This window comes from Drosophila innubila, assembly GCF_004354385.1.
Source record: "Drosophila innubila isolate TH190305 chromosome 2R unlocalized genomic scaffold, UK_Dinn_1.0 1_C_2R, whole genome shotgun sequence".
Taxonomy (NCBI): Eukaryota; Metazoa; Arthropoda; class Insecta; order Diptera; family Drosophilidae; genus Drosophila; species Drosophila innubila.
The window spans coordinates 755839-777499 of record NW_022995374.1 but is presented as its reverse complement, the minus strand read 5'-3'; the positions used below and the strand labels follow the sequence as shown (position 1 = coordinate 777499).

Genomic DNA, 21661 nt, shown 5'->3' with positions numbered 1-21661 from the left:
AAAGCAAAATACATATGAGCAAAAACTCGTAATAATAATAAACATGCTGGGCGAACATTTTATTGCCGCTCAATTGATACAAGAAATTATGTTTTTGATTTTTATTGCCTTGCCAAACATATGATGTTCACACACACACACGCACACACACACAGATACACGCAATCACACACACCCACCCACCAATTACAGGGCGGTTTTTGCATGCTTCGGGATTATTTTTAAGTATTTCAATTCGATTGCTTGTTGCATGATTTCAGCTGCTTTTGAAAAACTCCAACTTAATTCTAATTCCCAACATCAAATAAATGCACAACATATGGGACTTGAATTCTAACTCGTATTTTACATGCATATATATTATATTAAATATTTTACAGAATGCCTATAAAATTAAAAAAAAAATATAATACAACTTAATATACTAAATTTGACAAAAAAAAAAAAATTAGGAACCTAATACTAGGTAGCTTGTGATTAGATAACAAAGTTTGGGTAGCTAAAGTTGGCAAAATTGTATATAAAAAGTTAGAAAAATAAATTAGTAGACAATAATAAGTAACTAAAAAAATATTAAACAAAAATCGTTCGATTCTTAACAATTAAGAAAATTATGATGTTAGATGTTTATGCTATAATAACTTCAAAAGATTTTTAAGACACTTTATAAAAGTTTTTTAGAATCCAGAGTATGGACAAAGTCAAGCTCTTTCAATTTCAGCTCATGTCAATCCAATTGAAGCTGTCTGAAAAAGCTCTTCCAGTCGACAGCTACGGTCTTATCGCTTACGATCTGAATACGGATCTGAGTTTAGCTTTGAAGCGTAGACAAAGCATTTGTCATCGTGTGACATTAGATACCAGAATACCAGATACCAGATGAGTTGAGTAGGGGTTGATATTTCCATAGTATTGGCTAACCACAGACTCAGCGGGGGTTAAAACCGAATCAACGCTGTCTATTGATTTGTGTGATAATATGCAAAAAGAGGGTGGCATGGGTTTGTCACAGTTATAGTTTGTATCTATCACAAATTGAAAATGATAATACTTTCCAATTGATTGATTGAAATAATGAATGAGAGTTTTTAATTTAGCATATCTAAAATTTCACCTTGATTCGGGTGGAAATCATGTTTGTGTGCTTAATACACTTTTGAATTTGTGTGGTGATCCAAGTGCAAGCATCGAGAGACAAATCTAATAAAGATACACACACACACACACACCCTCACACACACACAAATGGACATCTTGTCTTGAAATTGATGTCAGTGACACAGTCAGAGTCACAGTCAGAAACACAAACACAATCACACCTCGGAGAACAGAGAACACGACGATCAACGAAATACACGCAGAGAAAAAACACATAGTAAAAAAAAATTCAGTCATATTTAATTTTAGATTTTGTCTTTAAATATATAACTTATTGAGACTAAATATAAAATACTTTAATAAATTTAAAAATAAAGTATTAAAGTTTAAAAACCACCTTAACATGAAAATTTAATATTTATTTATGCAATATTATAATTTAAATAATTAATTTTCGCTGAAAATACTAACGTTTTAATTTTTCAAATTTTATTGAGAAGTCAAATGTTTTTTAATATTACTTTGAAATAATAACAAATTAAAATTATTATTATTAATGTTGGAGTTTTATATTCCAATTAGTTTATATTTATAGTCAAAATTACCATAAACTTAGTGTGTTTCTTGTTTAAGTGTACGCCAAATTGGAATTAGAATGAGCGTGTTGAGCACTTCCATTGCCTTCCAGTACCTTCCAATCGGAGCTTCTCATTCATCTTTGAGCATCATAAACGCTGCGTTTAGCTTAGTTACTTAGTTTAGTATGAGCACGATAACGGTTACGATTACGGTTACGATTACGGATACGGATACTGTTACGGATACGGTCTAGTCTATATCGAATGCGTAGATATAAGCTTGTATCTGCTCAGATTTAGATTAGCAGATGTTTTCTGAGAATTACATTAATACGATTGACAAATAAATAAACCAAAGTGTAATAATTGTATGATTCAATGGAATAAATACTATATATTAATCTCAGACAATACCCAAACAGCTGTAGGCAAATATATATAAAGATCCAACTGTGAAAATACCTATCTTAATATTTGTATTCCAATTTCCAGCACAACATAATCAAGATAAAGTTCAAGTGATAAGCAGCGCATAAATTTAAATATGCTAAGTGAGTTGTGGCGACTGTGACACTCACAAACACACACAGATACACTCACAAATATGCAATCAAGTATATAAGTATATTTACATTAAATAATAGACCACGTTGACCACACCTACACACACTCACGCACTAACTCACACACACACACTTGCATCTTGAAAATCAAAATAATAGCGAATAAAAGAATAAAGCAAAAGAAAAAATGAAAATCTTTTTTCGCTAGCCAGATTTTTATATACTCTTATAGATAGATATTTATATAAAGTTCCCTTTCATTTAACAAAGTTGAAATTAGAAATTCGAATATAAATAATTCAATATTAAACAGTTTCTAAACTAAAAAAATAAAATAATATTTGCATCGAAATTTCAAAAATAAATTAGAATTTGTAGATGTTTGGATATATTTACAATACTTTTTTATTAATTTTTGAAACATAAAAATTTAAAATTAACTCTAAAACGATACTTAACCCAAAAAAAATATTGAAAATTATGATAACTGGGGATATTCAAAAAATTATTGAATGATCCAACATTTGTTGCAGAAATTTTCATTAAATAAACATGGCTATAATATTTTGAAAGATTACTTTGTGTTACTATAAATGGAATCCTTTCGAAATAATGGAAAATTTAAACTGATAAAATAAAATTAAAAATTTTTTTTGTCATTAAAAAAATATTCCCTTATTTACAAAGTTAAAATATTTGATCATTTTAAATTAAAAAAACTATAATTTATTTGCACCAATAATTTGGCAAATTTAATGTGAAGATTAAACAGATTCCGGAAAAAAAACATGCAGATGCTGGGATCTAAAGAATATTATTAAATTAACAAAGTTTATATAAAAAACAATTTCGAATTTAAAAAACCATAATTTATGCTGTATGTGTGAATATTAAAGAGAATCCTGATAAAAAAAACTTATCGTATAGAGCTAAAGTATTTAAAAATAAAGTGCAACATTGTATATACAAATTATAGTCAAATTAGCCAGATAAAATAATTAAACAAGACGTCAAACCATAATGATGTAACTATTAATAGTCAAAGTGAAATATAAGTGAAAACAATGATAGTGCAGAATTAATTTATCAGTTAACTGGTAGGGATGTAGTCTTATATGTCTGCGATAAGCAGAGATCTCTCTAATTCTAATTGAGATGAGTCTAGTAAATGTACAAGTATGTGTTTTTATGTACATCTGTGCAGAGAAATTTTATGTAAATGACTGTGATCATTTAATGTATACAAGACATTTTTATCAGTGTGTCCCCTTTTATCATAGACTTTGTATTATCTTGGCTATAATTTTAATTTTTTAAATTTTATTGTTTGCAAACAATGTGTAAATTTTGCAGTAATTAACAGAAGCAATGAATGATAAAGATTGCAAATTGTTGAAGGGAAAATATTGCCCGGAATCTTGTTTTTCAAATTTGCAAGATTACTGAATGTGATAACCCGAAACCGAACACATTTCCATACTAATATTTATTCGGAACGACACGACGGCTCTGATCTTGAGAGACAGGCACACAATCCACAACAAAACCCATCAACTGTGGGAGGAGACTAGACGAGACTACAGAGAGATTATCTAGTATCTCTGTTTTCAGTTAAGATCGCTTGTAATTTGGGCACATCATGCCACTCGATCCGCACATGGTGACGCGTGCGGTTGTTCTCCAGCTACAGTATCAAGATCAGCAACAAGATCGGCATTTCGATCGCCGCACAAGCCACTGAAAACCACAGCTAATTGCTCGTGAAATAGCTCAGAAAATTAAAAAATAAAGAGATAATTAAATAAAAGAATAGATAGACAGTAAGAAAGAAAGACAAAGCTCAAGTGCGATCGCTCAAAAGCCGGAAGAGCCCAATGTGAGAGAGAACTGAGAAGATCCCCCAACAAAGCGCTTATCACATCATCCCCAAAAATGGTGCAGAGTGAGGAGCATGCCAGGAATGTGGAGCTTGAGGCGGCAACGCCCACAGTGCCGATCACCGATCATCAACTGGAGAATGAAGACGACGATCGTCACGTGGAGGCCGATGCCAAATTGCTGGACAATGGCAATGCACATGGCACTGAGCAAAGTGATCAAACCAAGGCCAAGGTCAAGGCCAAGTTGAAAAGAGAGAAATCGGAACAGGATCGTTTAATGACCGAAGAGATCAACAAACTGCTGGACGAGATGCCACTGGAACAGAACGTAGCCTGCGGATTTTGGCTATTCCGAGGTGCATTCTTTCAGCGGTGAGTTAAGAAACATGAAAATATGAGAAGGAAAAGACAAATAATACTTAGAAAACCCAAGTTTTGAAGACAAAGTTAGGAAAACTAGGAAGAATCTAATTTACAAATATAATTTTGGATCAAAAATTGGACTAGGTTAAGCCGAAATCAAGAATTTCCAAAAATATTATTTAGAATTGCAAAAAATTTAAAAATTTAAAAGATCGGCAAGCAAAATTGGAAATAATGTTATTAGAAAATTAAAATTGGGATAGAATATTGAAAAATTGTTCTTAAAAGATTAAAATGCGGATAAAATATTGTCTAGGAAAAAATAAGGAAAGGGGAAAATTAAAAAAATAAGCAATACACAAAGTAGCACAATTTGGAAAAGAAAATTAAGATAAAAATCTAGGAAGCATATTTCAGAACTTTTTACTCAGAATGAATTTATTTAAATCGATTTGCTAATCGACTTAGTTTCCTAATGCTTGTTTAAATTTCTTTAAATTTAGTTCTTCGATTTTCTCCTTCATTTTAAAATTTTGACAAAAATATTCAAAGTTCTTATGAGTTTTTGAATTCTTTTTTGTAGATTTGCCAATCAAACTGCCTATGTTCTGCTTTATGGCATTGTGGGCTGCATTTTCTCCATGACATATGCCTACTTCAATGGCACCATAACGACCATTGAGAAACGCTTCAAAATACCCTCGAAAAACACGGGAATTATCTCAGTGGGTAATGACATAAGTCAAACACTCGTATCTGCCGTTCTGGCTTATTATGCCGGCAAAGGACATCGACCACGTTGGATTGGCTTTGGTAAACCATATATTAAATCTATACTATCATAATAGTTATCTAATCTAAATTCAACCTGAAGGCTTACTAACAATCGTCGTCTTCTGTCTGATGACAACATCGCCGCACTTTCTTTATGGACCCGGCGAGGATGCCTTGGCCTTGACCCAGGAGTTTGGCGCCACTCCCGATGAGAATGTCACCCTGGAAGCCATCGAGGAGCAACGATCAAAGATTCTCTGTCGTCTTCATGGCGGCGGCGCTGAGTGTGAAGTCGGAGAGGGAAACTTTGCACCACAGGTGCTGCTATTTGTGGCTCAGTTTATATCTGGCATCGGTGGATCGTTATACTATACACTGGGCGTATCCTATATGGATGACAACACTAAGAGATCCAAAACTCCAGCCCTACTAAGTAAGTTTCGAATAAATAACTGGAATTTTCCTCTTCCAACTCGTTAAGAACTATGACGCACATCTAATGATCTGATAAACAAAAGAATAATCTGTAGATAATGGTTAATTGCTTTACGATTCCTGTAGAGATAACATTAGATACTCCCTATTCAAAACCATTATAGCTTCCGTTTATTGTAGTATAGACTAGCGACTGATTCACGAATAGACAAATTCTATCATAATTTTGAAGTTTTTCCATTGAAATTCAGATCCTATAAAGAATTTCGCATAAAAAATTCGACAATATAGAGAAGAAGATAAAAATGAGGAAGAACAATATAATTAGAAAAAACTATTGAGATGGTAAACAGTATGAAAAAAAAGTAATCAGAAAAAATAGTCAGAAAATCTAATTTCCCAAAATATTAATGAAAAATTAGGAAGATATTAGGAGGTATTAAAAGGAAGTGCAGATATTATTAATAAAAACTTAGGATAAATGAAGGAATCAGAAAAACTAAGAAAAAAAAAAACCAAAAACAATGTTTTTAAATTAAATTCTGTGTGTTTTCAGGTCTCTCGTACTTCTTGAGAATGCTGGGACCTGCCATAGGCTATGCCCTGGCCTCGTTCTGCCTGAGATTGTATATAGCTCCACAACTGCATCCGGTGATCAATAACAAGGATCCACGCTGGCTGGGCGCCTGGTGGCTTGGATGGATCGTGATGGGCGGTTTGTTGGCATTCTCGGGTGTTTTTCTATCGATGTTTCCCAAGGAACTTCCCCGAGCGGTGGCCAGAAGATTGGTGGAGGAGAAGCGACGAAGGGAGCGACAATCGCTGAAGCAGAAGGAACAATCAAAGAACGATAAACTCACTGCAGAGCTGGAGCCACAAGTGTCGGTTCAAGAGCCCAAGGCCTCCTTTGGCGATATGCTGGTGACCTTCAAGAGGCTGACGACCAATAAGACCTACATGTGCAATACCTTATCGAATATCTTCTATCTGATTGGTTACACGCCCTTCTGGATATTCACGCCCAAATACATTGAGGTGCAGTACCGACAATCGGCGGCTACATCCAGCATGGTCACCGGTACCGTTGCCCTTGCCTTCTCCGCCATTGGAGTGCTCCTGTCCGGCTTTATCATTTCCAGGTATAAGCCACGTGCTCGATATATGGCTGCCTGGAATGTCATCAGTGCTTTTCTGGTGGTAGCCGGTGTAGTGACCTATGCCTTCATTGGATGTCCTGACAACGAGACCTCGGTCGTTGTGAATATTCACAATAGGGACATCAATAGTACCGCCACCTGTAACTCGGCCTGTTCCTGCGATTATGTGCGCTACTCTCCGATCTGTGGTGAGAACAACATGACCTATATATCGGCCTGTCATGCCGGCTGTAAAATGGAACACGTCAGATCCAATGGCAAGAAGGTAATTCCCATTTACTTAACATATACACACACTTTTAAAAACAATACTTCCAATTTAGAAATTCGCCATGTTAGTTAAAAAATACCTAACTGTCAATAATTTAATGATCATTATTAGAAATAGTCTTCTTTTCCCAAAAAATATTATTTTTTAAACCAAAAAAATTCAAAAAATATAGTTTTTTATAATCTTAGTCTTAATATAAGAAACATTCCTCAAAAGTTTGCAATTATTTTCATATTTGAAACATTTCATTTATTTTTAGTAGACATATAATTTGGAAACAGTTTAAAAAAGGACACTTTTCTTCAAAATAGGCTAATTTAGAAATCCAGATCGCAAAGTGAAACCTAAGGAGTTAAGATAAAATTCATTTAAAATCTTTTTCACAACATAAGAAAATTACCATAAACTCAATTTTTCTAAAACAGTTGCCATATAAAAAGTTATATGACATCATTGCTGGATTTATAAGAAATTAGATTTTATTAGGTATTTTAGAAAAGAAAATTCTCATTAAGAAATTTTTTGTTTTATCGGGTAAAATTTTAGTTTCTAATACCAAAATTTGGTTAATTTTCTTTGACTATAACTAAGATTCAAATTTCGTTCCTTGCAGGTTTTCTATGACTGTTCCTGCATTCCAGGAGGCACTGAAAATGCATCCACTCCGTTTTCGTTTAAACGTCTCACGGCCTTTGATTTGACAAGTGACAACAGTAGCTTGAATCTCGATGGTGCCACAACAAGCATGTCCCACTTGGAGGTAGAAATAAAATATAATTTCTGAACTCTAAAAATTTGTTCAACTCTGATTTATAATCAATATTTTTAACAGATGCTTGCGGCGGGTCAGGCAACTCCGGGAGCATGTCCCGTCAACTGCTGGACACAATTTGTGGCCTTCTTATCGGTAATGTGTTTCCTCAAGTTTATCGGAGCTGCGGGCAGAGCATCCAATTTCTTGGTCTCCGTGCGTTGTGTGCCGGAAAAGGATAAAACCGCTGCCATGGGATTTGGAATGATGCTGTGCTCAATGTTCGCCTTTATACCCGGTCCCATATTTTTTGGTTGGATCTTTGATCGCATGTGTCTCGTTTGGGGCAAAACTTGTACCAACAAGGGCAACTGTTGGCTCTACGATCCACAGTCAATGAGGTAAACTCTGTTTCACATTAAATACATATTTTCAGCCAGGTCAAAAAAAAATTATAATAAAAATAATTATTATAATTATTAAAATAAAATTTAGCTCTCTTTTTCTATATAATTATGAAATAATTATTGAATTTCAATTTTTATTTAAAAATCATAACATTACAAAAATAAAACTTCCCATTTTTTATGTCATAGATATACACTCAACTTTACGGCTGCTGTCTTTATAACCCTCGGAGCTATATTCGACTTCGGTGTCTGGTATTATGTAAAGGATCTTAAAATATTCGACGAGGAGATCAAAGAAGTCGAAATGCAAATCGTAAAGCATGAGGAGGAAGCGAATCCTGAGAAGAATACCGAAATATAGTAGTATAAGTTAAGACAACTCTATCCTTAAGTGTTTATGAGTGATTTGTGGTACCACAGCATTATAATCGTAGTTCTCTCAATTCGGTATTATGTGGTTAAGATCGTGTGATAAATCCAGGGACCGAAATTAATAGTTGTGGAATCCAATCGTTACTAATTAAATCAATGTGTAGGAAATATGCTATAGTAATTATAATAAATAATTATTAAAGTCCAACAAATATATGAAACTTGTGTTTTTATTTTTTAATTTTATTTAAAAGTTACGGATGAAAACTTGAAAAGAAAAGTTTGAAAGAAAATTCTACATTTATGTTTGTATTTCATATAAACATTTACGGTAAAAATAGATAAAAAGAAATATATTTTTTCGTTAAATTTATTTTAAAATAAAAAAATAGAGTCACTTTTGTTCTAAAATGAAAGTTAAGTATTCCGTAAAAATTAAAAACGTTAATTGTTATATAAGAAAAATAATAAAACTCGGAAAATAATTGTTAAGTCGTTATTATTTTTAAACTAAAGAAAGTAGCGGTCACTGGTTAAATCCAATTATTAAGGCTCTCGTTTTACCATTACAAATACACATACTACAATTACAACTATAGGTACACAATATAAGCATGTATTTATCATTTGTATGTTTGTATTTGAACAATCTTAAATAAAGTACACAAATGTCAGTCCAGATCCACATTATATACTATATTTATACAATTTATATATGTGATTTTATATATATTTCGTCTGGTTTATATAGACATAGGCTCATTCCAACTGGCTTATCTAAAATAAATCATAAAAATATAAACTGCAAGACTTTATGGTTATATTATGCATTTAGATTCATTTAGGAGAATCTTCTAGTTTTTATTATCAACAGTTTAGTTTAGTCAAGAGTTTCGACGGTCGATGTTCTCCAGAATTCACCAGAATATTTTAAAGTAAGGATATTTTAGCTATTAAAAATATAACAAAACTTCACCGCATCAAAAATTTTTGACACAATAAAAACGTTGAAAATAGGAAAACAAGTATTTATCTGATCATAATTAAGATCCGATTATTATGTTTAAAGAGACGGTAATTTATTACGGAAAAGAAATTTTGGAAATCATATTTTCCTTAACGTCAAAAATCATTTTAAGAACATGAGTTGTGCTCTATTCTGTTCTAAATTAAAATATTCACAGTTAATAAATCAAATTTTAGCAGTAGTCTCTTTGTATACAATGTGAGTCTATCTACTTTTTTATCCACATTCAACGCTCTTAACTCAGCTTATCATTTGAATATGTTTATCCATGTCCAAAAAGCAGTTAGCTCATCTCCATATATTAAGTGAAATCGGGCATTGACCACACGAAATGTCATCGGTGATATAATACTGAGATTTATATTGGAATCTCAACGATAAGCCGATATATATATCTATCCTGTCATTGCATATATGTCATGTAAATATTGCCACGATCTACAGTCTAGATAAAATAATTTATATATTCTTCGTAAATATTCGAATATGCAAAGAAAGATAACCCAAGAAGATAACAAACAGCTTAAGTTGCACTAAAAGTTCAAAAAGTTGAGAACCAAAAAATTATGATCGAAACGACCTTCCCGTTACAAATTTTATATAAATTAAAACCCAATAAAAGTCAGTTTGCTTGTCTTTATAACCGTGACTGCAGATAAGAGGGCTCGTTCCCAAAGATGAATAAAGTTAAGAAAATGTAATACACGTAGCAATATGATATTTTGAATATTTTGAGAGAATCAAAAAGTCTCTGTCATGATGATATTCCACTAAATTGGCGGCTATTGAAATTGATATTTTAGTAGCTATACAGATAAAATATAAAATATATCAAGACCCCACAGAAATAAGACTTGTTCTTGACATAAGCTCTATGAAGAGAATTCGGCATTTGATAAACACATAATCTCTTTAGTAGATAACAAAAAAGGGTAAAGCTTTCTTATTAAAATTATAGCTTAAGTCTTTTTGCAACTCATTCAAAAAGAAAATTGTTGTTAAATAAGCATCAAGAACTAGTTTGCCGTCAGTCTCGTTGGATTCCTGTTTGGAGAACGTACAGAATAAATGCCGTATCGAGTAGACCATAAAACTCCGTAAAAAAAACTGTGCCGTAAGGAGAAGAAGAAGAATTTAAGACGGCGGAAATTTCTTTTCCATTCCGGCCTTAAAAATGGAAAACCCGGAAAAACACCAAATTGAGATAACTCCATTTTTACACGATGCGAATAATGATCAAATCGAAAAATTGGACAGTGAGAAACCCCACAAAGATGTATCTTGCGGATTTTGGATATTCAAGGGACCTTTTCTACAAAGGTATTTCTTAAATACGTGCCAAAAAGTATTACAACTCAATAAGAGTATTTTCTACAGGTTTGCTACTGAAAAAATGTATGTGGTGATTTACGGCATCGGAGGATGTCTTTTGTCGCTGAGCATGGCATATTTTAGTGGAACCATAACGACCTTGGAAAAGCGATATAAGATACCAACAAAAATGTCTGGAGTTATTTTAGTAGGAAATGATATAAGTATGATGATAACATCGGTTCTTGCTGGATATTATATACATAATAAGGCACATCGACCACGTTGGTTGGCTTCAGGTAAGTCAACTTTAACCAAAAACCATAAATATTATTAGTTTACAGTTTTCATCATGAATTTAAAGATCCTATTCATATAAATTATAATTTAAATTTTTTTCTACTATTATTTTTTAATGGAAATTAAAAATGTAAATATGTTTTATATAAAATAAATAGTTTTGAGCTTAAAAAAAGTATTTTAAAAGTTGTATTTGTTGCTGTTCTTCTTTTAAAGGATTCTTTTCAATGTTCCTATTCTGTGTGCTAACAAGTTCGCTACACTTAATGTATGGACCTGGCGAAGAAGCCTTAAAACTAACCCGGGAATATGGAGAAATGCAAAATGTGAGCACACACTTGACAAGTTCGCAAACCGATCAGAAACTATGCAGAAAAGAGGAAGCAGCCTGTATTATGGAGGAAGGTACCTGGATACCACAAGTTGTTCTGTTTGCTGGCGAGTTTTTGGCTGGTATCGGATTTGGTTTATTCTGGAGTATAGGCATAGCCTATATGGATGACAATACCTCAAAGGCGAAATCACCAGCTCTTCTCAGTAAGTGAATATGATAACTGACATAAAATATAATCACTGGTTAATATTATAAATGCCTGCATTTAGTTCATTGACTTTTGACAAAGTAAGAAAAAAAAATTTTTTTTAATAATCGAAGAAATATCAAATTTTCTAGATGAAAAAAATTTAAATGCAGAATCAATTAAGAGACCAAACCATGATCAAACTGACATTTCGCTTGAAAATCGGTTAAGTTTTAGCAAAGTTATGAGAGATCAAAATTTTCAAAAAAATGTCAAGGGGTATGTATGGAAAATTGGATGATAGATGGCTTGATGATCGAAAAAATATCAAATTTTCTAGATGAAAAAAATTTAAATGCAGAATTATTTAAGAGGTCAAATCATGAACAAAATGACATTCTGCTTGAAAATCGGTTGAGTTTTGATAAAGTTATGAGAGATCAAAATTTTCAAAAAAATGTCAAGGGGTATGTATGGAAAGTTGGATGACAGATGGCTTAGGATCGAAAAAATATCAAATTTTCTAGATGAAAAAAATTTAAATGAAGAATCAATTTACAGACCAAACCATGATCAAACTGACATTCCGCTTGAAAATCGGTTAAGTTTTAGCGAAGTTATGAGAGATCAAAATTTTCAAAAAAAAATGTCAAGGGGTATGTATGGAAAATTGGATGATAGATGGCTTGATGATCGAAAAAATATCAATTTTCTAGATCAACAAAATTTAAATGCAGAGTTAATTAAGAGGCCAAATCATGAACAAAATGACATTCTGATTGAAAAGTTTTAGCAAAGTTATAACAGTTCAAAGTTGACCAACTTTTTGACCTAGTAACATTACTACAACCGTACCGGTATAAGCTTTCGGAATAGATACAAATTTTTTTAATTATTTTAGTACTTTCTTTATTTCATTATTGTTTAATTTGATTATTATAATATATACTTATTCATTTTTCTTAATGACTAATTCATGTAATGAATTTATTCATTTCTTATCAATTATTTTATTCATTAAGTTATGGATTTCTGTATTTTTTTTGTCGTGCAAATCGGCATTAACAATTTGTGTATTTATTGCTATTTATTATTTATTTATGATTATTTATTTATTAATTAAAAACAAATTTCTTCAGGTGCTACTGCGTTCCTTCGCATGCTTGGTCCGGCACTTGGATATTCCCTGGCTTCCATGTGTCTGCGTTTGTATATAGAACCAAGTCTGGAGCCTCTGATCAAGCCCGGAGATCCAAGATGGTTGGGTGCCTGGTGGCTCGGCTGGCTAGTTTTGGCTGTGGTCACATTCATTATTGCATTCCTGATGCTTCTGTTTCCCAAGGAGTTGCCGAGCTCGAAAGCCAGGCGTTTAAAACTGGAGCTAAGTGGACAGCAGGATCATAGCGATCAAAAGGATCTTTCGGCCAGTGACATGTGGAAATGTGTAAAACGCCTGGCAACCAACAAAATCTATATGTACAACACTTTTGCCTCGAGTTTTTATCTTTTCGGATATCTGGCTTACTGGATATTCACGCCAAAGTATATCGAGACCCAATATCGACAATCCGCATCCACGGCCACATTGGCCACAGGATCCGTAGCTCTCACCTTCTCTGCCATTGGAGTCCTTCTCTCCGGTTACGTCGTGTCCAAGTACAAGCCTAGTGGACGGACCATGGCGGCTTGGAATGCTTTCGTCGATTTTATTACAGTTGCTGCGGTTTTTTTCTATGTGATCATCGGTTGCGATGGAAGCGATAATCTGGGATCCATGGCAACCACCACTGATTGCACAGCCGCCTGCCATTGTGAATATGTCCACTATGCTCCGATCTGTAGTCCCAACAATGTCACCTATATATCCGCCTGCCATGCCGGATGCACTGGCAAATCCAAGGACCTCCAAGGACATACCATGTACACAGGTTGTGGTTGTCTAACCGGACTGAACAGCACAGGAATATCAGGAGATATATCCCATGTAAGATCTTATTTTTATTTCATTTTACTTATTTATTTTTGAAATAGAGAAAATGTTTATTTATTTACAACTTATGCACACAGTATATATACTTAAATAAATCAAAGCTATATAAATAAATAAGTTTAATATTTTATCATATATATTTATAATATAGTAACATCTTATCGATCTTATTAATAGTTTATACCTATCAATTAACCATAAAAATACTCTATCTATTTTACTCTAACTAATTAATTGTAAAATGTTTATTGTGTTTTATAATTTTCTAATTTCTAACCTCTATACTATTTTTTTCTTTGGACAATTTCTGTATTGACTAAAAATTTTTCAAGAAAATAATATTTAAAAAATACTATTTCAATTATAACTTTTTCATATGTCAGAAATAATTATATCGAGGTTATTCTTCCCAAAATTAAGAACAATTTTTTTGACAATTAGAAATTTTTTTTTAAATTATGATAACTTAAAATCTACAAAGGGTTTTCGAAGAGTAAGTAATGTTATTTTGAATATTCTTATTATGCATAATATTTAATTAATATATTATTTAAGTACATAAACTTATGTATTGAATAGAACTTATTAAATTAGAGCTGAGACCTTTTCCTACCCGATTTCAGATGCAAACTGCAGTGGATGGAGCCTGTCCTGTGGATTGTACCAAACAGTTTTATATTTTTCTGGCCGTCATGTGTTTTACTAAATTCATTGGAGCCTGCAGTAAGTCAACCAACGTCCTCATATCACTGCGATGTATTCTACCTGAAGACAAAAGCTTGGCCCTGGGTGTCAGTGGCATGGTTGCCTGTCTGACAGCCCTAATTCCTAGTCCAATTTTCTTTGGATGGCTCCTGGACAAATACTGCTTGGTTTGGGGCAAAACGTGCAGCAATAAGGGAAATTGCTGGCTCTACGATACGTATTCATTAAGGTAAATTTTTTTACATTACTAATTATTCGACATAAAATGTATATATATATTTTATTTACAGATATACATTTAATTTTGTGGCAGCATTTTTCATATTTTTTGGAGGCATCTTAAATATTGGAGTATGGCTTAATGCTAAAAATCTTAAAGTATTTGATGATGACACAATTGAAAAGAAGAAATTGGACAGCAATTTTGATAATTTTAACAAAATCACAATAAGCCAAGTAAATAAAGTTCCCAAGGAACAACAAGAAACTTAAGTTTAAAATTAATTATAATAATTGTAAATTGCAAATAAATTTAAAATAAATCAAATAATTCGTATTTAAATATGTTTATCTTCATCGACTTTGCTTAAGATATGAAGATAGTGCTAATCCTGAAAATACAAGTAAATATAAGTAGAATTCCATTCGAAATATTTGGATGATATTTTGTAAAGTCACTTCTACGATGGTGAAATAATTTTATATATTCTTCATAGAGAGTACTATGAAACAGAACAGAAATTATATGCAAATATAAATCTAAGACAATATTTTTTTGAAGATCACAGGGAAAACAAAACCGGATAAAAAAGCCAAGGTGGAAGCTAAGAAGCAAGCATATATTTGAGTAGGAAATATCATATAATAGACAAATGTAAGAAAAAGCAATTGTAGAGTAACAAAACGATAAAAATCTGTAACGTTAAAGACGAGGTACTATAATAAAAGTAAATGGCAGTGGATTAGTTTTAAAACTATAATATAATAGCACACATACATGTCTATTATGTTGTTATGAAAGATGCTTTAACTAAAAAAAGACTCAATATAATTAAAGAAGTGGGAGATACGCGTAAATTTTTATCATTTGATGTGAATTTGCTTATCTCGTTAGGAATTAAGATGTAGACGCAATATATATATTATGTAGAATGAATGCATCCGCTTAATCTTGGTCGTTGTCGTACGAAATCTTTTATTGATGTTAATTGTCGAGATAATTTCCGACTTGTAAATATACTTTTGAAAACCAACGTAACTCAGTTCGTTTGGGTATTTCGATGGAACAAGTCAAAAATGAGCGGTGAAGTGAAAGGTCAAAGTGAGGAATCGCCATTTCTGGTTGATGCAATTAAGATTTCAGTTAAAGATAAAGAAAAACAGGAAGAAAAGGATACAGAAACACGACATGAAAACAAGGATATTACCAGTGGATTTTGGATATTTAAGGGGCCTCTGCTACAAAGGTTATATCACAAAAAGTAATGCAATCTTTCGATTCAGCTAATGAAAACCCACTATAATTCCAGATGTGCCACTGAAACAACATATGTTGCTATCTATGGTATCGCTGGACTAATTTTAGCAATGTCATTTACTTATTTTAATGGTACAATGACAACTTTGGAAAAACGATACAAAATTCCAACAAAAATATTTGGTGTAATTACGATAGGAAATGATATAACCGCAATGATCGGATCGGTTTTTGTTGGATATTATCTACAAAAAGTGCATCGACCACGTTGGATGGCCTTAGGTAAATAATATTGCAATTAATAATGATTTTATTATTTTATTTTTTAATTTGTGTTATTTTATGAAATTTTTTTTTTATTCAAATTAATGTAATAAAACTAAAAAAAAATAGTAAATTTCAAACTCTTGTTTTAAATTTTATTACTTCATAATTTTATTCAAAAGAGATGAATTTAAACACCTATGTTGTGATTCCGAATTAAGGAATCATTATTTATTCGACAATTAGAATAAATAATTCATATTAAAAAAATTTAAACATTTTACATAATAATAATGATAAAATTTTCGTCTTATAGGTTGCTTAATAACGGTCACATTTTCCCTAATGAATCTCTGTCTACATTTTATTTACGGAGCCGGCGCAGATGCTTTAAGTCTGACCCACGAGTTTGGAAATCTTAAAGATATAAACGGAAATGTGACAATTTCGAAATCAAGTCAAAAATTTTGCACCTCTGAAGATTCAACTTGTTTGACAGACACCGATTCGTGGGCACCAATAATAATATTATTTATAGCACAGCTGATTTTGGGAATCGGTTCATCTATTTATTGGATTACGGGTATTGCCTACATGGATGACAACAGTAAGAAGTCGAGAGCACCTGCCATGCTGAGTAAGTGAATTATTTAACCATCCATCTATAAGAACACGTCAATCTCTGGAACTATAAGAGCTAGAAACTTCAAATTTGGCTTGTAGATTCCTGGTTACCAGATGTAGATCCAGTTTATTTTTTGCCACAGAACGAGCCTAGCCAAATTTGTTTCAGATCTTTTTTTTTATATCAATAGCTGCCAGAAGCAATTGGTCGAAAATCAACTTTTAGATACATTTTTGTAGCTAAAGTATTGACCATAATTTCTGTCCATTTCAGCTTTCTCCACATGTATTCGAATGTTGGGCCCGGCTGGCGGATATCTGCTGGCATCCATGTGCTTAAAGATGTATATAGAGCCAAGTTTGAGTCCAGTAATAATGCCCGAGGATCCAAGATGGCTGGGCGCCTGGTGGATCGGCTATATAGTATTGGCAATCTGTACAATATTAATCGCATTTGTGATATCTCTCTTTCCGAAAGAGTTGCCTAGCTCCAAGGCCAGACGTCTGAAACTGGCTAAGGCTAATGAAAAGGATCCAAATGAGCACCAGGATCTTTCACTGCAAAATATGTGGAAATCGTCTAAAGACTTGTTGAACAACAAACTTTATTTGTACAATTTATACGCCTCAATCGTGTACTTCTTTGGCTATAATGTCTATTGGAATTTCTCGCAGAAGTATATTGAGATCCAATATCGTCAGTCGGCATCTGGAGCCTCAATGGCTACAGGACCCGTAGCTCTTGGATTCTCTGCTGTGGGTGTACTTCTCTCCGGCTACGTACTGTCCAAATATAAGCCGAAGGCTCGCTCTATTGCCGTTTGGAATGTCGTAGTCGATTTCCTGACTGTTGCCGGCATCGTCTGTTATGCATTTATTGGATGTAAGGCCAGCGATCAGTTAGGATCCATGGCGACCACCAGTGAGTGTAGTGCCGCCTGCCATTGTGAGTATGTCCACTATGCTCCGATCTGTAGTCCCAACAATGTCACCTATATATCCGCCTGCCATGCCGGATGCACTGGCAAATCCAAGGACCTCCAAGGACATACCATGTACACAGGTTGTGGTTGTATAACCGGACTGAACAGCACAGAAATCTCAGGAGATATATCCCATGTAAGAACTTTTTTTTTATTCGATTCATTATCTAGTCAATACAGTAAGCTAAAATCGAGCAGTATTTCAGTATTTATGTTTGGAAGAATGTATGTAACAGGCAGAAGGGGGCGTGGCAGACCCCCAAAAGTATATATATTCTTGATCAGGATCAACAGCCGAGTCGATTGAGCCATGTCCGTCTGTCTGTCCGTCCGTCCGTCTGTTTGAACGCGTCGATATTAGAGACCATAAAAGCTAGAGACTTCAAACATGGTATTTAGGTTCCTGATAAAGCTTGCTTTTTTTCTTGGATCGGACCTCTATATCATATAGCTGCCATATATAGAATATGCATTTAAGTTGGTGTTATATATCCTGCCCAAATTTGGTTTAGATCGGTTTCCTAATCATTTCATTTAATCAGAAACATTATCATTTCAATGATTATGATTATATAAAGGTAATTTATAATTAAACTAATTAATATATAACGAAATAGATTTGGAACTGGCAACTCAATATCTTTAATTTCTAAATTCTAACTTCAGATGCTCACTGCACTCGATGGTCCCTGTCCGGTTGACTGCTCCAAACAGTTTTACACTTTCCTGGTGGTCATGTGTTTCCTTAAGTTCGTCGGAGCATTTGGTAAATCGGGCAGCTTTCTTCTAACGTTACGTTGTGTGCCGCCAGATCAGAAAAGCTTTGGATTGGGACTTCATGGTATGATTTGTTCACTGTTCGCTTTTATACCCAGTCCAATATTCTTTGGCTGGCTAATTGATAAATATTGCCTGCTATGGGGTAAAACCTGCGGTAATCAAGGCAATTGTTGGCTGTACGATACACAGGCACTCAGGTAAATGTATAAATAAATTACTTTAAATATATTATTTACTAATGATGTGTATTATTTTTTATATCTTAGATATGTGCTCAATTTTACGGCAGGAGCATTTTTACTTGCGGGCGGATTGTTTAATATTTTTGTTTGGTATTATGCTAAGGATCTGCAAATATTCGATGATAATGAAAAGAAGACAACTGAAGATAATTATTTAAATGATGATCGCAATGCACTTCAACTAAAAATAAGAAAAGAAAAACAGTAGAATTAGTTATAACATGAATTGAACAATAAAAATCTTAATTTCTACTTGCGCAAGGATTGTTTAAAATTAAAATGCTATGTTTTTATCTTCCTCTTATTTTATATTTTTGTTTTCTAATAATAGAAATTTGCCTAATTTAAATTTCTTAAGTTAAATTTTCAAATTAAATGCTTCCTGGTTTTGGTTGCCTAATTTTAATACCGAATTTTTAATATTCTGGGTTATATTTTTCGACATTCTTTAAGGGAATCCTTGTTAAATAATAAATTGAACAATAAAAACATTTTAATATAAATCAATCCAATATGGACATCCATTTTTCAGGTAACTCTGGAGAATCCTGCGTCTGATTAACATACTTTTCCTCCATTTCATGTCCTTCGTAGAGACACCACAAGGCGTCAAAGAGAATCAATTGGAGAAGACCTCCGCCAGAGTCGCATTCCTCGAATGTTATGGGAGGCAAATCATTTTGAACTTGAGCAGAATACGCACTCAAGCGTTCATTATTTAAACTGCCCAATGAAATGGGTTTGTTCTTATGCTCTTCAATCTTCCACATGGCCTGTAAGACCTTTGGTAAAGCTATCAAGTACTCTTTAAATAAGGCAGCAGCATCCACATTTTGTGTGTAGTTTTTTTGCAGTTTACGCAGCTGATCAAGGTGAGTTCTTTCCTCAAATAGCTCAAGTTTCACTTGAGATAAACAGCGCGCTGACTTGGCGCAGAACATTTTGAGAAAGGAGTTTTGAAGATGACATTCATCTAAAACAACTTGTGGCAGTTTCTGTCCGCACATTATCGAAATCTCTTTTAGAGCCTTCATGCTCACATTATTCTTGGGTGTAATGATGGCAACATAATTTTCCAGACCATTATCTTCGATTTCAAGCATTATGTTTGTTATTATTCGGCCGATAGCATCGTTTGTGATTATCTAAAGTGAATAAATAAATTAGTAAGAAACATTTTAGCTTTTTTGGACTAACAGCCGAGTAAATATAGCCATGTCCAACTTAATTTCAAAGACTATAAAAGCTAGTGACAACAAACATCCAGTTTAAGTATAAAAAACTTTTTTGTTCTTTGACATATCTTAACCACATCTATAGAATATGTATGCATTTAAGTTAGTTGTATACATATTGATGAAAGCTCATTCAAATTGGTTTACTATATTATATAGCTGCCATAGCAATGATCGGTCAAAAATCAAGTTTTAGTATGAAAAACTTTTTTGTTTTATGAGATATCTTATCCAAACTGATAGAATTTTCATTTAAGTTGGTCTATTACATCTTGGCCGAAATTGGTTTGAATCGGTGCTGTCATAGGATTGGTCGGTCAAAGATTCAGTTTTAGTTTGAAAAACTATTTTGCTTTTGAGCCTTTTAGTTTCTTAATGTGTCTGCACATCTTAAGAGTATTGTCAACAAATTTAGTTGCTTCAAGTCTTCTAATCTCTGAGATTTAGGTGAATAAGTGCTGGACAGACATTATCACACACCAAATTGCATTGGGTATTGGACTTATTATTGGTATCACTGCATTGGGGAGTTTCTCACCGGTGCCTTAACTTGATCCAGATCCGTATTTGGTCTCCGAACCACAGCCAAACTCCTCGCATAGCAAAGACGCTGCTCCTCTCCATTAGTGCGGGAAACGAACACAACAAAGATCTGAAAAGTATAATTATTCATTAACGTGAGTATAAATATATATTGAAAAATGATAGCCCAAATTCCTAAGGTACGCTCAATTCTAAGAAACCTTAGTTCAAAAATCAATTCCCGCTTTCCGAGTTGAAAAATTTATATTTTTTTTAATTTTATATTATTAGCATATCTTTAGTTTTTTTAGTCCGATCCTGACAGGGTTGGTCTTAAAACTCTTGTTAGGACCAAGACCTTTAAAAGTTCATGGAGTGGGACTAGGAATTGATTTTAGAACTATGGTTTCTTTGTGAAAACAACTTAGAATTGACCGTAGATTTCGAGTTTATATCATTTTTTGAAAAAATTAAATGAAAAATAACCGATGCACCCTAATATATATACATAAGTCTATTCAGAAGGCTTACCTTGTGGTTGTATGGCGATCTTCGCACCCAAAACTCACTCATATTGAGAACATACGTCTTGGATCGATCAATGCGATGCAGTACGCCGGGATTATAATACTCCAGTCCATCGCGATTATATGTTTTGAGAATGCGCCGCAATCGCCACTGCACTTTCTTCGAAAACACGGCGTATTCTTCATCCGTCATCGCTGCAATTTGCGCAAAATCATCCGGCTGCACACAAGCTTCGTATTTAGTTATCGGTGCTCTTCCGGGTCGCACAAATCCCTGGGCCTGAGCCTCCGCCTTCTCGTGACGGGCTGTCATCAGTCGGTCCGTCAGTTCCTGCTGGGTGCCTTCAGTGGTTAAGCCGTATCCGTGAAGTTCGCGTAACAAATCCCGCAAGTTGAAATCGCACAGTGGAAACTCCATTTTTAGAAATTTTAGCGGCTAACTGTTGTTGCTCAACAGCTGTTTATCACAGAGCTAAATGTCAGTGTGGCAAAGTACCGCAC

General features: G+C 33.5%; 4 protein-coding genes across 7 annotated transcripts; 3 read left to right on the top strand and 1 right to left on the bottom strand.

The window, feature by feature from the left end:
* The first annotated feature begins 1870 nt into the window (after positions 1-1870).
* On the top strand, positions 1871-8873 carry LOC117783834 (solute carrier organic anion transporter family member 74D-like). Its single transcript, XM_034621382.1, has 8 exons — positions 1871-2035; positions 3593-4491; positions 5066-5295; positions 5357-5689; positions 6248-7113; positions 7733-7879; positions 7952-8271; positions 8467-8873. Exons 2-8 carry the CDS (start codon positions 4172-4174, stop codon positions 8639-8641), a joined length of 2391 nt encoding a protein of 796 aa, XP_034477273.1. The 5' UTR covers positions 1871-2035; positions 3593-4171; the 3' UTR covers positions 8642-8873.
* Positions 8874-9561: 688 nt separating this feature from the next.
* Positions 9562-15062, top strand: LOC117783835 (solute carrier organic anion transporter family member 74D-like). 2 transcript variants are annotated; one of them, XM_034621383.1, is made up of 7 exons: positions 9562-9587; positions 10694-10999; positions 11057-11289; positions 11507-11827; positions 12951-13795; positions 14425-14735; positions 14797-15062. In XM_034621383.1, the coding sequence occupies exons 2-7, from the start codon at positions 10854-10856 to the stop codon at positions 14996-14998; spliced, it is 2058 nt and encodes a 685-aa protein (XP_034477274.1). In that variant the 5' UTR covers positions 9562-9587; positions 10694-10853; the 3' UTR covers positions 14999-15062. The 2 variants fall into 2 exon arrangements, with proteins under 2 accessions (XP_034477274.1, XP_034477275.1); XM_034621384.1 differs by lacking the exon at positions 9562-9587 and having other exon boundaries at positions 10677-10999.
* Positions 15063-15743: 681 nt separating this feature from the next.
* LOC117784414 (solute carrier organic anion transporter family member 74D-like) lies at positions 15744-19137 on the top strand. Its single transcript, XM_034622146.1, has 6 exons — positions 15744-15972; positions 16036-16265; positions 16564-16884; positions 17146-17990; positions 18521-18831; positions 18901-19137. The coding sequence occupies exons 1-6, from the start codon at positions 15803-15805 to the stop codon at positions 19082-19084; spliced, it is 2061 nt and encodes a 686-aa protein (XP_034478037.1). The 5' UTR covers positions 15744-15802; the 3' UTR covers positions 19085-19137.
* Positions 18861-21639, bottom strand: LOC117784415. 3 transcript variants are annotated; one of them, XM_034622148.1, is made up of 4 exons: positions 21165-21639; positions 20650-20763; positions 19444-20021; positions 18861-19057 (listed from the first exon to the last, which is right to left on the bottom strand). In XM_034622148.1, the coding sequence occupies exons 1-4, from the start codon at positions 21576-21578 to the stop codon at positions 19054-19056; spliced, it is 1110 nt and encodes a 369-aa protein (XP_034478039.1). In that variant the 5' UTR covers positions 21579-21639; the 3' UTR covers positions 18861-19053. The 3 variants fall into 3 exon arrangements, with proteins under 3 accessions (XP_034478039.1, XP_034478040.1, XP_034478038.1); XM_034622149.1 differs by lacking the exon at positions 19444-20021; XM_034622147.1 differs by lacking the exon at positions 18861-19057 and having other exon boundaries at positions 19269-20021.
* Positions 21640-21661: the final 22 nt, after the last annotated feature.

Bases quoted from the DNA above. Each gene is read 5' to 3' on its own strand.
- LOC117783834 (XM_034621382.1), top strand. From the start codon at position 4,172: ATGGTGCAGAGTGAGGAGCATGCCAGGAATGTGGAGCTTGAGGCGGCA. The intron at 5,690-6,247 runs GTAAGTTTCGAA...GTGTGTTTTCAG, and splicing joins CAAAACTCCAGCCCTACTAA to GTCTCTCGTACTTCTTGAGA. The intron at 7,114-7,732 runs GTAATTCCCATT...CGTTCCTTGCAG, and splicing joins TCAGATCCAATGGCAAGAAG to GTTTTCTATGACTGTTCCTG.
- LOC117783835 (XM_034621383.1), top strand. From the start codon at position 10,854: ATGGAAAACCCGGAAAAACACCAAATTGAGATAACTCCATTTTTACAC. The intron at 11,290-11,506 runs GTAAGTCAACTT...CTTCTTTTAAAG, and splicing joins ACCACGTTGGTTGGCTTCAG to GATTCTTTTCAATGTTCCTA. The intron at 13,796-14,424 runs GTAAGATCTTAT...ACCCGATTTCAG, and splicing joins TATCAGGAGATATATCCCAT to ATGCAAACTGCAGTGGATGG.
- LOC117784414 (XM_034622146.1), top strand. From the start codon at position 15,803: ATGAGCGGTGAAGTGAAAGGTCAAAGTGAGGAATCGCCATTTCTGGTT. The intron at 16,885-17,145 runs GTAAGTGAATTA...TGTCCATTTCAG, and splicing joins GAGAGCACCTGCCATGCTGA to CTTTCTCCACATGTATTCGA. The intron at 17,991-18,520 runs GTAAGAACTTTT...TTCTAACTTCAG, and splicing joins TCTCAGGAGATATATCCCAT to ATGCTCACTGCACTCGATGG.
- LOC117784415 (XM_034622147.1), bottom strand. From the start codon at position 21,578: ATGGAGTTTCCACTGTGCGATTTCAACTTGCGGGATTTGTTACGCGAA. The intron at 20,764-21,164 runs GTAAGCCTTCTG...TATACTTTTCAG, and splicing joins GATCGCCATACAACCACAAG to ATCTTTGTTGTGTTCGTTTC. The intron at 20,022-20,649 runs GTGAGAAACTCC...TATTCACTTTAG, and splicing joins TGGATCAAGTTAAGGCACCG to ATAATCACAAACGATGCTAT.